Source organism: Dermacentor andersoni, chromosome 4 (genome assembly GCF_023375885.2).
Source record: "Dermacentor andersoni chromosome 4, qqDerAnde1_hic_scaffold, whole genome shotgun sequence".
Taxonomy (NCBI): domain Eukaryota; kingdom Metazoa; phylum Arthropoda; class Arachnida; order Ixodida; family Ixodidae; genus Dermacentor; species Dermacentor andersoni.
Window position 1 is genome coordinate 22,330,291 of NC_092817.1, and position 15,375 is coordinate 22,345,665.

At 43.9% G+C, this 15,375-nt stretch overlaps 1 protein-coding gene across 1 annotated transcript in view; it reads left to right on the forward strand.

Annotated features, from left to right (window-relative positions):
• The window catches only part of LOC126536012 (uncharacterized), a 49,041-nt gene that overhangs the window by 23,080 nt on the left and 10,586 nt on the right, over nt 1–15,375 (forward strand). The window contains exons 9-10 of the mRNA XM_050182903.2: nt 3,822–3,942; nt 5,592–5,695. Coding sequence (XP_050038860.1) covers nt 3,822–3,942; nt 5,592–5,695 — 225 coding nt within the window. The remainder of the gene's footprint in view (nt 1–3,821; nt 3,943–5,591; nt 5,696–15,375) is intronic.

The following is a 15,375-nucleotide window of genomic DNA, read 5'->3' on the forward strand; positions in this document are numbered from 1 at the left end:
AGGCTTTGGGCTATCCTTGTTACACGGTCGCATAGTCAAAGTGCTGGTCATGTTCTTGTCCTCAAAGGCACAACGGAACTGGTATTATGCAGTATTTACCTGGTTTCTTTTCTGTACAGATCCCTGTTTAGATATGCCAGTCAGCCGCACTTGCCAGCATTCAGAGTCTGCTGGAAATTTGTGGTAGCTCATGACAGGATTTCTTTTTCATATTAGATGGGCACAATGGTACGCAACATTCTTGGCATGCCAAAATATGGCAAGATGTGCAGGATTCAACCCTTAATACCACCAATTTTAAAAACGTGTCCCTACTGCAACGCATGTTTTCGTATCGGAAATGTGCGCGGTGTTTTGTAATGGTGTACGGCTGCTAGTGCCAAAGCGGGCGTAACTGTAAACACAGCGCTCCTACCTTGCGCCCATGCATTTCAGTGCTTCTTTTGGTGAGTGGTCATGGCAGCGCATTGCTTCTTTTCAAATGCTAAGCTGAAGAGTGGTGCCTAATGCTCATGCGTAATCTTGCTATGTCGAGCTGCATTCATCAAAAGCGAAGTTGACGAAGATTGCCCCATACCTTGCAAACGGACCGTTTTGTCATTGCAAGAGTATGTGGCAGAGCTGTGAGAGCATTCCTCTCTTCAGTGATTGTTGCAAGGAGCTTTTCTCTCACAGCATCGCAGCGTCTGTTCATTATATCACCCTTGGTACTACAGGAGTGTTTGCCTCTTGTGCTGCCCATGATTGGGCATCTGTATAGAATTGGGCGTTGTCGGAGGTAATGTGCAAACAAGCCCCTCCTTCGTTAACTTGGGCAATACTGTCTTTCTTGTGGTGCCCCTTTAGAGGCTGAGCATGTGTGCATGGCTGACGCAGCTTAGCAGCTCACTAAGCTTGGAACTCACAGTTCACAGTAGCCAGTACTGATGCAAATTTTGTAGAGCCACCAGGTTGCCATATAGAGGATATACCTGGATATATCAAGCTCGAAGGGGATGGCAGAATAATTTGATATATCAATAATTTGAAATATAAAATGTGCCTTTCCGAAGCTTATCTGACACCTCTGCATATCTCAGTTTCCCCAGATCGGGAAAAGTGGGAATTTACCAATTTGCTTCTTCAAGGCAGCATCAAATACACAAAATTTACTTATTTTTTGCACATGAATGTTGCAATTAAATTGATTGCACTGCAGCAGTCTTCGATAAGCTGATCACAACACTAACCTTAAAAGCCTGCATCGCCTGAACACAAACCATGGTGCACCTTGCAGGCCTTGGAAGTGTTTGCTTCACATTTTTATTCAAGATAAAGTATAAATGGACACTGTGAAAGCAAACCAGCCTGCATAGGTATGTGCCGTGCCATCATTAGCGTACTTGTACTGCGAATTGTGCACGAATGTGCCAGGCTGTCTGTATGTCGTTTAATTGGCTCATCACATGTCGGCAACGGGTAATCCATGCAGACTTCTGTTGTGTTTTGCTATCGGAACCGACTTCCTGTTGAAACCAGTCGTCCTCGCTTTACGCTCCATGTCTGTCCGTATCTTTTGCATGCCACTTGGCGCTCCAACACCTCGTGGTCTCTTCATTTTCCACCCTTCCCCTTTAGCCGCTGCTTCGATCAGTGACTGCCAACACTACACAGACGTCAGATTGCTTTCAGCTGATAGAACATCCGAGTCCATTCCCATTCACATGTAACTCTAGTGATGAATTGCACAGCATATACAAGTCTTGTGTGCTGCTGTGATGGTCTTTCTGCCAAGTGTGGGTGCGGTGTGCAGTGGTTTTATTAAATCCAGACTGTAATGTAAAAATCCGTCCAAGTGGTGGTTGGTGTCAGATTCGTTTTGGCTGCCTGCTGAAACCTAAAATACCGTCCGTGAAATGCCCTTGTCTACTATAAGACAAAAACCAGCGGCGCAGACATCCCCAGTTCAGCATTCCATGCCCGGAGCCACTCAATCAAAAGATAGTGTTATCCACGCTTTCCTGTGGAATGCCTATTGGACTGGGAGGCCGTTTGCATTCTTGTAGCAAAGTGGTGATCTGCTCTCGCGAATAACAAATGGCTGCAGCTTGCATGACCAAGCCGTCCATGTGTGTAGTGAGCTAAACAGACACGCATGCCATGCATTTTCATCCATGACATTTGCTGCCCATTAGGTTCAATGTCTTGTCTGTTTGACAGCATCTGCCAAAATGTAGTTTTTCATATTCGTCGGCATTAAAAATTACAACGGTGCAAGATGTGAACAGCTATTAATTCGGGGAAGTGCACTTGCAGGGACGTGGTGCGGCGCAGTGGTCGATATATCAAATATGGCAGTGAATGGGAGTTCGATACAGCGAAACCTCGTTAAACCGTAGTTGCCTGACGAAAAAAGTACGTACTAAACGGTAGTACTGCTTAACTGAAATACCACAAGAACGCCCACTTACGTGCCAAAAATGGAACTCAGAGAGAGTGCAATGAAAGGGAAAGAAACATGCAGTATTTATTCACTTCGCGCGACAAAAGTGTTATTTTCATTTGATTCCGAGGCGGCCTAGCAGCGACGATAGTGGCCTCAAACTTACTGAAACTTCGAGCCAGCTTTTCAGCCGGCCCCCTCTTCTCGGTAAACACTCGCATGGCAGATTCCTCGTTGGCGTTACATGTTCTCTGTGCACAGGCGCGGTAGCGCTGCAGGAATAGAAATCGCGGGACACCTTTTCATTGCGGGGTGCTGTTCTCATTGCGACGATTGCATTCATGAGGCTGACGTAACGCGCAGCTTCTACCCCTGTCGGGCCTGAATCGCCCGTGCTGTCGCTTTCCATGTCATCCTCATCACTGTCGCTAATCCACACTTCAGCAACAACAGAGGCAGCGATGGCGAAAAGTCGAACCTCGTAGCCGACATCTCTTCGCGGCTGCAGCAGTGCCGCCGAGCAACGCCGCCGAGCAACTTCTTCGCATTCCAAATGCCACACACCATAGTCAACAGCAGATTGCTGTCACGTGCCAGCGCCGACTTCTTCGTGTCACGTTCGATAGCATGAACGATGTCTAATTTTTCTTCCATGCTGAGCACCCAGCGTCTTTTTTATTCGAGCTTCGGCATGACGCGAGTCCTTGGTTGCGCGACGCCACAATACTCTCTGGTACGGCGCTGAAATGATGTTGATGTTGATGTGGCTTCACGCGCAAACATGCAGGGCGCTTGGAGGCTGTTGTTTTGATCTCTGAGGCTTGTTGTTCTGCCAGGCCACCCGATGGAGACGACGCACTGCCATGTTTGTGCAACGAAAAGTGGAAACGCTACGTGTTAACCGATACGTACGCAATAAGCTGGTACAGTTTGTTCTGATACGAAACACATTATGTTAAATGGCTGCTGAGTCGGGGAGTTGACATTACTACTTTTTAAATGAAACTACTGTTTAAGCGGGCATGGTTTAACGAGGTTTTACTGTACATGCATAGTGCAGCACTATATTTCTGCAAGGTATTTCCAAGGGTATGTTACAACTGTTCAATGTAGACAATAATTGAATATGCTTGAGTTCAGATAATCCGGGTTGGACTGTAAAAGCTTTGTTCATTATTTTTTCTATATTGTCACTGTCATCATTTTCAAATGACATTAGTTATTGTTGTGAAACAATTGGCACAGAAAATTACATTAAACTTGATGAACATGATTTGTTGGAAAACACATTAGGTTTCCTGTATCACGAGGGTACAATGGACTTTATAATTTACACTGTCATTTACTTTGATTTTCTGAATACCACATTCAGGGCCTTTTCTGATCTCTTTGCCAACAGAGAGAAGAAGCACCAGTGCTTGTAAATGGAGATGTGTTGCAAAGCTGGACAAAGAGCACTCCTGAAGAGGTCACAAACAATTCCTTGGGCTGGGTCAGTGACTACGCCCTACTCAAAAGTGGTGAGGCCACCTTGCTGTCGTACATATGAGGCTATGTTTGCCATGAGATTTTGACATGCACGCCAATAACATTTTGTTTGACACAAATATAGGTTAATGTCTCTACTTTCATGACATTCTGAGAAAAAGTACAAAGTGTTTGCGTCTGTACATATGTGTGTAATCGGGCATCTTTGAGTGCCCGGTTTGTCAGGAAAAAAACTGGAAAAGCTAGCTACTGCAGAGATGTGGGCTAATATTGCTGCCAATTGGGCAGTAAAATATCTGGACGAATTTAGGTAAACAATGATGTCAAGTGCATTTTTGGAAGATGTTAACCATAAAATGCAATCTGATGTGAAATTTGAGAGAAAAGAGCGTCATTAAGCGTAAAATAATTTTTTTCAAGTCGTAAGAAAATTGAGGTTCCCTAACTGTTCAATCCACCAGAGATCTAAAATCTCAGCAGAGATGTTAGCAGAGTAGTGCAGCAGAGCAAAGGTTGTCTACAGTATTTTGCCAATCCATCTTTTCTGGGAATTGTGCGTGCACATTTTACTTCATAATTCGCTAGTTACCCTCTTGTAATAAGCCCAGAAGGCACTAACAGTGTTCAGAAATGAGCAAGGGTGCCAAGTGGTAATTAACCCTTTAAGGGTCACGGCCGTACGTGTACAGCGGCAACCAAACATTAGAAAAAAATGCTCATTTTTTAGAACGAAGCACCGCTTAGCATCGCTCTGCAGCTGCTGCAACCTTCCACGGCTTCTAGAAAAATATTCTTGCTGTGCTGCTGACCCTCAGCTTCTGCCAAAACTGATTTTTCACTTTGCTCTACTTGTTTCTTATCACTCAAAGTGTTACTTTGAGATGCTCGCCCGCATAGCTCTCCTGCAGGCACGTAATTACTTTGTTAACAGGCGAGTGCCAACTGTTGGTACTACTGTATGTGCATCTCTCTTTACGAGGCTCGCGATGGCTGATAGAATTTTTTCTGTTGATCTAACAATTTGCTTACTGCAAGCTTCTCAGATGCCCTGTTTTTCTGACGTGCGTGCCCCACTGAGTTTGCTTTCAGGCACTCACGTGGTATGCCTTGCTTTTGCTTTGGCCATTTGTCCTGGGGCCGTATTCTCTAATGATTCATTTCATTTTCCATTCTTATGACCCTTCACCATTGGGTCAGACGTTCGGAGTTCGCTGCACCGCCATCTTTGCTGGGATCACATCCGCAGCCTGGCATGTACGATAAAAGTGGAAAATGAAATGGAACATTTCAAAATACAGGCCCTTTGTGTCAAACTTATTTATAACATAAAAATAAGTGCTGTAATTTTTTTTACATTTATCAAAAATTGTATGCTACTTTATTCATGTATTCAATAATGAATCATGTTAAACCTGCACACATTACTAACAAAAATTTCGCTTTAGTGTCACCTAAAAAATTATTTGCTTTTGTTTTATCAAAATAGGTAATTCTAAATAATTTGAATTGGCAATAGAAAGATGTGACTCTTGGGGGACACATTTCCTAGAAAAATATGGGTCAATCATTTCGATTGGACCAACATTGGGCTTGTCGCATTCTCATTGCCTTGTACTGACCATTCAGTTACCTTATACAAGATGACACATTTAATTTGATGTTCTCCTCCGGTCTCATACAGCCAAAGCAGAAGAAAAGCAGAAGCTGCTGAAAAGAAGCCTGGAATTAAAAGCCGAGCGCATGCAGCTAGAAGCGAAGAAGCAGCAACTGTCGGAGATCATTGCTGTAAGTTGTGACAGCAGCGGTTTTTTCTCCTTATTGCTGATTGATGTTAGTTCCCCATGCAGCAAGCACATGGAGGATGCCATACGGAAGGGTCTTGCAGTAATTTGAGTAACTTTGTCTTCCTTATTATGCACCAAAATGGAACCTTTGCAGAATTGCCAAATCTGCCTTCCTGCACAGCGAAAACCTTCAATGTGAGCTCTTACCACAGTCAGTCCTCCCCGGACACAAGGAAACACAGCAAACTCTCATGCGACATTGCAGAATCACAGCTGAGTTTCCATCGAAGCGCTCACAGCGAAGCTGTTGTCCTCTGGTTCGTCGTTATTTTTTGTCTCCGCATCTGTCAGAAAAAATGTGGGCCAATCCTAGTGGCTGTGCAGGGCCAAGAGCAGTGGCTCGTACCCCTGTAAAGCAGAGGCTTCAAGCAGTCAGCAAAGTGAATCGAACAGTGCATACATTCTTTGGAATTGCACATACACCATACAGAAGAGCATACATTTCAATAATGAACAAGCACAATACAGTCATCTGAACCACATAATTGATAAGGCAATCCTGATAACATTGCGGAGCCCAAAATGCTCCCCGCATATGTTTCCTGGTAAAAATTAGTGTTGCGCAAGCTGCCGTGGTGACAGCAGCTTGTGACGTGGTGGGAAGTATGTCCCTAGCCTTTGTATATAAAAGGACCAGCCTAGCAACTGATTTCAATGTTGTTGCAGCATCGCTATTGGTGGCGGTGTGCTCTCAGAATTACCATAAAATTACGATTACTCTAACGCAATAAAGCATTGCGTAACCCCTCAGCAGTTGTAGTTGTTTTCAACAGCTTCGCTGTATATCTACTTTTGCAGGGCTGGAATGCCGGGTCAATTTTTTCTTGTGACCAGTTGTACAGTAGAGATCAGTTAATTCTTTGGCTAATCAAACTTTTCCTTTATTTTGATCCCAGTGAAAGGTCCCGGCCAGCGCCCATGCATTTCTATGGAGTCAAACTATTGTTATTTTGATCCTAAAATTGGTCTTCGCTGAATTACTCGAACTTGATCAGTCGCGACGCAAGCACTGGACCCCTATGGTCACCCTAAGAGCAACCCCTTTAGTGACAGCGTCTGTCGCAGTGGAGCTTAGAGGACAGTGAATGCACTGAACACACATAATTCAATTCTATAGGAAGTCAAGGTACGTATATTTACCTCCTAACCCAAAATTGGACAAGTCTTAGGTGGTTGACTGGAGGTGCCTTCAAACCAGAACTTACACAAACCCAGTACATCTTAACCGCATGTTTCTGGAATTACACCTTGATGCCAAATGTAAATTATGTGATAGAGGAGCCACCCTAGAGCATATACTCTGGGATTGTGAAATAGTTCGGAGGAGAATTGCAGTCCCCCCGGATGACCTAGAGGCACGGTGGAGAGCCACACTGACTAACTCAGATCTTCAGGACCAACTTTAGGCCATCCAGCAAACCCGGGAAGCTACGAAGAGACAGGGTGTCTCTGCTGCTCCCGGCGTAGCATAGACCCAGGCCATCAATTGCAGGATATTTAATAAAGTTGTCACACACACACACACGTCATCACCCATTGAAAAGCCTTTTTTTAAGCCTGCCCTAGAAAGAGTTTGAAGCAATAACAGTAGTTCACAATGTCTGATTATGGTATTTAGCCAATTCTAACAGACACTCTAATAGGTGCTATCGTACATAACAAAACTGCCTTTGTGGCGTTCATATGCTTTACCGCATAACGCGGATGTATTGCGGCGTAGCTGACATTAGGAAAATGGCTGCCATTGTGCAATTGGATCCTTGCCCATTTTTCTTCTTCTTTGTGTCCAACTAGGTTGTGTGCCCTATACACGCAAATAATTGCTAAACAACAACAGTGTTTTCAAAAACAATAATGAAAGCTTCATTTAAAATTATTCCCACAGCATGTGGGATCCACACATTTTTCTGTTTTGCAATTTCTGCTCGTGTGTGTTTTATTTACTCGCTCAAAACTTGCAGTGATGGTTTATTTCGTGCATTGGGTGAAAGGTGCCATGAATTAGTTATGCCAAATAGAGTGGAATACTGCTGAGTGCACCTGCAATAGAGGTGTTGTGCATAGGAAGACTAAGTTACATGCAATGAATTTTGCAAGTGTAGCTGAGTCATGCACACATGTATGCAATCACATACATATCAATGTAACTGTAAAAAGGGAAAGCAAAGTATAGAAAGTGTGCTCTGTGAAGGTGGAGCTAGACATTAATTTAGACAAGCTGCATAGCTATAAGCAAAGGTGTATGGTGGCACACAGAGCAGGTAGAAAGAGCTTCGCTGTTTGCCATGTTGAACAGTAATCTTTGTCAAGTAACTATCAAAAGCTAGGCCACATATATTGATTTTGTCTTTCCAAAAAATTCATGGCAGCAGAGTTAGTTGAAAATTTTCTTGATGGCACCGAATATGAGAGCAGTGCCACCAGAATAGTCGTGATGTCACTTTCTGCAGCTTGTGCATTGATAGCACCTTCGGCTTTTTGGATGGAATTAGTGCAGCTTAGGTAACCAAAGTGGTGTGCTGCATTAATTACTTGAAGGAGAACACTGCCTTCTAAAACACATTACATGCGCTAATCATAACACAAGAACAAAACATTGGAGCGGTAGAGATGAGGACTAATGCTACTGCAGTGTAGCACTTGACCTGTTGCAGTTGGAAAACTGTCTGAGTATTGATGAATGTGTAGGCCACTGTGCACCGCAGTGCTGGTGAGAGACCTCTGTTGGCTGTGTTCAAGTCTCAGTGTTAAGCCTGTGATCCACAGCAGTAGATGCATACTGCTTGCGCCAGTGTGGCCTGCCATGGAGTGAGCACTGAAAAAAGGTGCTTGCTGCCACTTCCCAAACCCTGTAAACAGGTCAACGCTTAAGGGAAGAGATCTTGGATGTGAACATGCTATATTTGCATGAATAAAATGCAAAGGAGGAATTTTGACAAATAATGTACGAGTGCTATGGTTATTAAGTCACCTAACAATGCATAATGCAACTGTAAGCAGTCCGTTTGGGATATTACACTTTAGCACAGTGCAATAGCAATCTGTGCATGCCCATGCAGTGCATCAGTGTGTGCCCATGCAGGACCATCCACACCATTGCACAGGTTGTACTGTGCCTATGTCAGGGATGGAAGTGCTGCGCTAATTGTGCCATCTTGTGCCAAACCATCAAGCTGCACTTACCTGCGTCAGAATGCTAATTTTGAATGAAGTCGCTGAATTTTGCAGGATGTGCGTGTTCAATGGCAACCACACAGCTGTTTGTTGGCTAGCGTTTAGCCCTGGAATCCATGTCTAAGTTATCCGTTTCAGAGTCTGTGCCTTTTTAGTGTGGGTGTGTTTAGTAGCACATGAAAATTGGATAATGAAAATCATTTTGTGCTATACATTGCATTATGAATGTTTTATATAAGTCCTATGTGTTCGCGTACTATGCGAACCAGCTAAAGATGATTTGAACTGGCACTCTTTTTGTGAGGCAGTCGGGAAAGAAAGCCATGCTCTCGGCTGAACGTATAAGTCGTACAGTCTGTTCAGCCTGTAGCTCAGCAGTTTCGTTGCACATATTAGGGCTCACTTGTGAGCCCTATTGATAAACCTGCGTCAATTAATGGCGAAAACCATGGGTGTAATGTTCAAATAGACTTTACACTTGCACCACGTCTGGTTACCGGGATGTTAGAGCAGCACACTCACAAACGGTCTGATTGCTTTTCTGAAACTTCTTGACCAGAAATGTCAAATGGCAGCCTAATCATCACTCAAGTTTGGACTCTGGATGCTCTAATTTCTGCACGACCACACCACACAAAATCAGAATCGCACATGTATAATATACATGATGAATACTAGGTGACAATGTTTACATCTGATACTGCTGATACCACTGGCTTGGGGACGCGTTGTCACATAGAACTTTTTTTAATTGCGCGGGCTTTCTTTTTTTTTGGGAGGGTTGGAGGGGAAACTGATTGCAGAGGACCTAGGTTACTTTAAGCGCCATTATCGATCATTTTTAGATGTCCTCCACAACCTTTGCAGTGGGACCTTATAGAGTAAGTAAATTAATAGAGGGGGGGGGGGGGGGGCGACAGCGAATTCAACTTAAATATTATTTTCTCGTGCACAAAAAACACACACAAAAAAGGAAGCTCTTGACTAGAATTACCAAAAGCCAATCAAAATACAGTGGGTGCTGTTCGCGTAAAGCCCTTGGTTATTTTTCTTTCTTGGCCACATTTAGTCAGCACACGCAATATGTAACATTATTAATAGTGGTTTCTGAGAAACCCATATGGGATTTTCTTTATCAGGTGGATGAACTGTGCTACATCTTGCGGGCCTCTGTAGAACACGTTTCTTGGTTTGCCTGTATTTTACTCAGGCTGAGTTTTACCAAGCTGATCCAAAATGTGTATCTTCTGCTCCAAAATGGGCACTTCCTGCTCTAAACCTGCTCCAAAGTGCCAAATTTGCTGCTTCCAGAGCCAGTGTGTCGGAATGGAACGAAAATAAGAATGAAAAACGAAACAAAACAATATTTTTCATTAGAACGAAAACGTAACAGAAATATTATTTTGTTTACGAGTGAAACTGAAATATTTTTTACTGGCTTTGAGTTAATGGAGACATTCGGCAATCCGAAACAACCGATGTCAGGCAACGTCAGCATTAGCACATATCAGCGTTTTTATTTTGGCGCGTATCTCGGGGCTCCGCTTTAGCACGTGTCTCAGAAAGGGATGGTGCGAGCGATAGCCGGTCAAGCGCTCCACTAATCTAAGCCTGCCGCTCGGTGCACCAGCAGATCGGCATCGTAGCAAAACCCAGGCACAGTGCTCTGTTACCCAAGTTTTATCGCTAGTTTGTGTTAGTTTTATTGGAACAGCAGTCTTACAACATTTCAGCGAGTACACTCGATGAGGTGCTGCTTCTGAAATCATGCTCAGTGTATTGAGTCAAGGCACGGAGCATGATCTCAGAATTCATAAATCTGTTACTTAGAAAAATATATACGATGTTTTTAATATTACTTTGCTTCAAAAATGTTTGCATCCGAACCAAAACTTTTACGAACCATTACGGGTCTCTCCTCTTTCTTTTTTTTTGTTCTGGAGCAGAACCATAACAGAACTTTTTTCAGTGTAATGAAACTAAAACTATAATGAAAAACATTTTCTTCCGACATCTTGCCCAGAGCCACTCAAAAACTCCCTTGGCCACTTCCATCTCTGCTATACACAGCCTATGTGCTGCGTTGCCCCATTTCATAAGAAGCCAACAAACAAGGATACCTAGGAAAACACAGGGGAAATTACTTGTACTTAATAATTGAATTAAAGAAATGATAAATTAATGGAAATGAAAATGGATGAAAAAGCAACTTGCCGCAGTTGGGGAACGCTCTCACGTCTTCGCATTACGCGTCCGATGCTCTACCAATTGAGCTATCGCGGCATTTGTAGAGCATTGCATGTGTAATGCGAAGATGTGGGATCGTTCCCCACCAGCAGCAAGTTGTTTTTTCATCCACTTTCATTTCCCTTACTTTACTGTTTCCTTAATTCAATTAGTAAGTACAAGTAGTTTCCCTTATGATTACCTTGGTGTCATTGTTTGTTGGCTTCTTATGATGTGATTAATGAAAATAGGGCTCCTTGGTTAACCCCCTTTCTTTGCGTTGCCCCATTGTGTTTTGTGTTGATAGACTAGGCATCAAGCTGTGCTGTGATATTCTAAGGGTGCACCATGGTGCATTTTCTGGCCAACTGTGCACTTGTTGGGGCAGGTGCATTTGCGCGGATGGGGATGCGTGGGCATTCTTTGTGATAACAAATACTGTAATGCCTTGGACCACCTTGCACTGTGGCCACCTTCTTATCAGTTACAGTTTTGCATCCACACAGTTTACCCACCCCCTGTGCATAAGGGTGTTTCTTCTCCTGATGTGTAGAGGTCGGCAAGTTTTCTGCAATGTTTAGTTTCTTGGCAATGATGCACTTCAGAATTCAGTCATATACGAAATGTACAGTATAACAGAGAGAGAAGACGCAGTACATTTGGAGCATTGTTCTAAACATGATGAAAGGTTTTTTCAAGGTACAAACTAAACAAAAAATTATTAACAACATAGTCATGCAAATATGGTATTTCTCTCACATGCACGACGCACGCAGGCGCGCGCACACACACGCACACACACACACACACACACACACACACACACACACACACACACACACACACACACACACACACACACACACGCGGTGTCCCAGCTAACTTGGACCAAGATTTTGAAAAAAATTATGCATTCTTCAGAACAGAAATCGTGTGGATGTTGTTAGCGTTTATCTAAACTTACAGTACCATTTCATTGCTCGTCTTTGAGTAATTAGCCAAGATAAATTAATTAACTTTTTAAGTATAGCTTGAAACGTTCAGGTGTCAATAGGAAAGTTGTGGAGCTTCACAAATATTGCCCAACCCAGGTACTTCTAATGAGATAGACTTTGTGTGGCCGTTTTTATTCGGGAGAAACGAAAGCCCGTGGAGTTTAAAAAATACCACATGACAGCGTGCTCTGTGCGCCCGAATTCACCGGGATTACAGCGCTCTCATGAGTGATTTGTAAAAACATGGCCAGCGCCGCGCCTTCCCTTCACTTACGAGAAAGGGCTTCAACCTTTGCTCGGCTCTGACATTACCGGCAGCGGCTGGCGACGGGGCTCCGAAAAAGTGCTTCGTCAGCAGCCACTCGCGCCTGTCGCCGAAGAACGCGCCGTCATCAGCCATTAATTCCCATATGAAGAGAAGATCAATTTTTTTTTTCAGCGTTCAAGTCGATGCGGAATAGAAAAAATACACACAAAACATGCATCGTACATCTGAAACCTGTGCGAGAGAGAGCATCATTTGTTACAACGCCGCCTTTCTTCCAAGCTGTGCCAGCGGCTAGATGCATGTGAGCTTGACTGTCTATTACTGTCGTACCACGCAACCGTTTCGAAGAATTTGTTTGCAGTGCCTAAAGCATGCCGTACTCAAGCGAGCAGAAGGCGAACATGGTACATATTCGCCTTCTTGGGAGCTTTGGCAGCTTGGCAAGCCTTGGGAGCGGCACGAGGCAACAAGAGGAAAGCTGCCAAGGTATACCGAAATGTGGGGGCAGACCTAGCACGAACACAATTATGAGGAAGTCACTGTATGTACTCGCATAATGGTCGCACTCGCGTAGTGATCGCACCCCTGAATTTTATCGTCAAAATTCGATTTTTTAATATTTCCCGTGTAATGATCGCACCCCAAACTTGCCGCAGCGATATGTCGTGTGCCAAGTCTAGCTAATAATGATTGTTCTTACCATCTGTCGAATGCTATGCGAACGACTCTTCAAGACAAACCAAATGGCATGCACGCACCAAACATTCTTAACTCTTTCGGGACCGCCCAAAAGAAGGCAATTCTGATACTTGCTAGAAAATATTTTTTTATTCAATGAAATTTTTGCACTATCTTGTTGACACATGCATCAAAATGAAGCTAAGTGATTGGACTTTTATTGTAGAAAAATTGAAATGACTAAATAGTATACATAACAGAAAAAAAAATCTCAAAATGCAAATTGTTTCTTCAAGTAAACAAAAAAAAGTTGGAAATTGTTGCATATGAAAGTAAAAAGCAGCACTAAAAAAATTTCAGGATATACAAAATGTGCTAAAATACCTCTATGACAACTTTGAGGCAAAAAAACTTTGCAGGCTTATGTACATTTTTTTTGTGTGTGTGATTTCTCACACCACTGTTCACCCCTCACTTCTGTGCACCCTCTCTGTGCCACTCAAGGAAGCAGTTCCGCGAAGCATTGAAGCACAAATGTGCGTTGCAGTCACTGCAGAAAACAGTAGTCTTGACCTCATTCTTGGTTTGTCGATAGCAAAGTTTACAATTTTTGCGTCTCTCCACTTTTTGGGGCTTGCGAAGTGGAGGCTTTGCAGGTGGTGGTGGAGGAGCACGAGTTTGCTTGGCTCCTTCAAGATGAAGAAGCTGTTGCACCAGTTCCTCCCTGAAAGCTAAATGGTCAAAGGAAGCATTTCTGGCCAGCTCAGGGACGTCTGGATGTAATTTCCTATATTCTTGGAATAGTATGAAACTATTCACGCATGCTATGTCGATGCAGTGGAAGAAGAGAGTCTTCCACCAGCGGACACTGCGCATCAGTACATTGTAGTAGCCAATCATTTGATCTGATTTGTCGACTCCAATCATTCCAGAATTGTATTCATGAATTAGGAAAGGCTTTGGGATAGAAATTTGGGTCCAGGTACTTCCACTTCTTTGTCTTCTTTTTGCAGTGACTGTCTCGTTGGCTGTGTGCATCGTGCTCATCATGTTCACTACGCGTCGGTCTTTCCATTGAAGATAGAGAATTTCTTGGTCGCGCAACCATCTAATTTCACCTCGTTGAGCTTTCTTTTCCCAGCGCGTGTCTTTCAATTCAACAGGGAATCCGCCGCGGTCTTTTCGCGTAGTGCCGCAAGCCAATGTTTTCCGATCGAGGAGGTGACTGAACAGGTGTGTCGAGGTGTAAAAATTATCCATAAAAATTTTGTAGCCCTGATCAAAGTGTTCTGCACACAGCTGGCAAACTACATCGAAAGCCAACCCGTGGGGCCCTGGCTGCTCGCGCTTGCCTGTGTATACAGCAAACTGCACTGTTTACCCGGTGACCGGGTCTGCAAGAACCCAAAGCTTATAGCCCCACTTGGTCACTTTATCCTTGATGTACTGCCGTATCCCTGATCTCCCTTTCGACTTCACCATACGCTCATCCACAGAGAGGTCTCGATGAGGCTGAAATAGCTTTGCCGACACTTTATTCATGTGCTGCAGAAGCCACCACACGAAGCGAAGCTTTCCTTTTGACATCTGAGTTACATCGTCCAAGTCGGCGACATGTAGAAGCAGTGCTATGAAGCGACGCCGCGGCATAATTCGTGGTGGCAGCAGACCACTATAGATGCTTCCCACATTCCAGTAAAGCTTGATTCGCGGTGCTTTCAAGATGCCCATGTAGATTATGAGGCCAATGAACTTTCTCATTTCACTTGTAGTGACCTCTTCCCAAGACCCATCGGGACGGGCATGAGTGGGCTTCTCCAAGATCTTCGTGTAGGCATATTTATTGGTGTTCTCGCAAACAGTCTGGATAACATTGGCCGAGAAAAAAAGGAAAAAGAAGTCCAGGGCGGTCAGGAATCTCTTTGTGGTGCTTCGGAGTGCCACACCCACATCTTCGGTCAGATGCACACCAGGTTCCCACTTGGGAGAAAACTGAATACGCTTCTGCCGCAGGGGCAGGACGTCGTTCCCGTAGGTTGTGGAAACCCTACCAAACACAGAAAAAAATTTAGAACATATAGTGATCCCGCGTAAATACTCAAGAGCGGGCGGAAAGCGAAACTAAATACTCACCTTCGGACACTAGTTGACGGTCCAGGTGATTGCGACGCTGAATCACTCTCTGAACTGAAATCAGAGCTCGAGAATTAATCTTCGGACTCTTCGCTACTCGTTGTATCAGAAAAATCCGCAGTTAAAGCAGCTGAATCGCGCGACAGA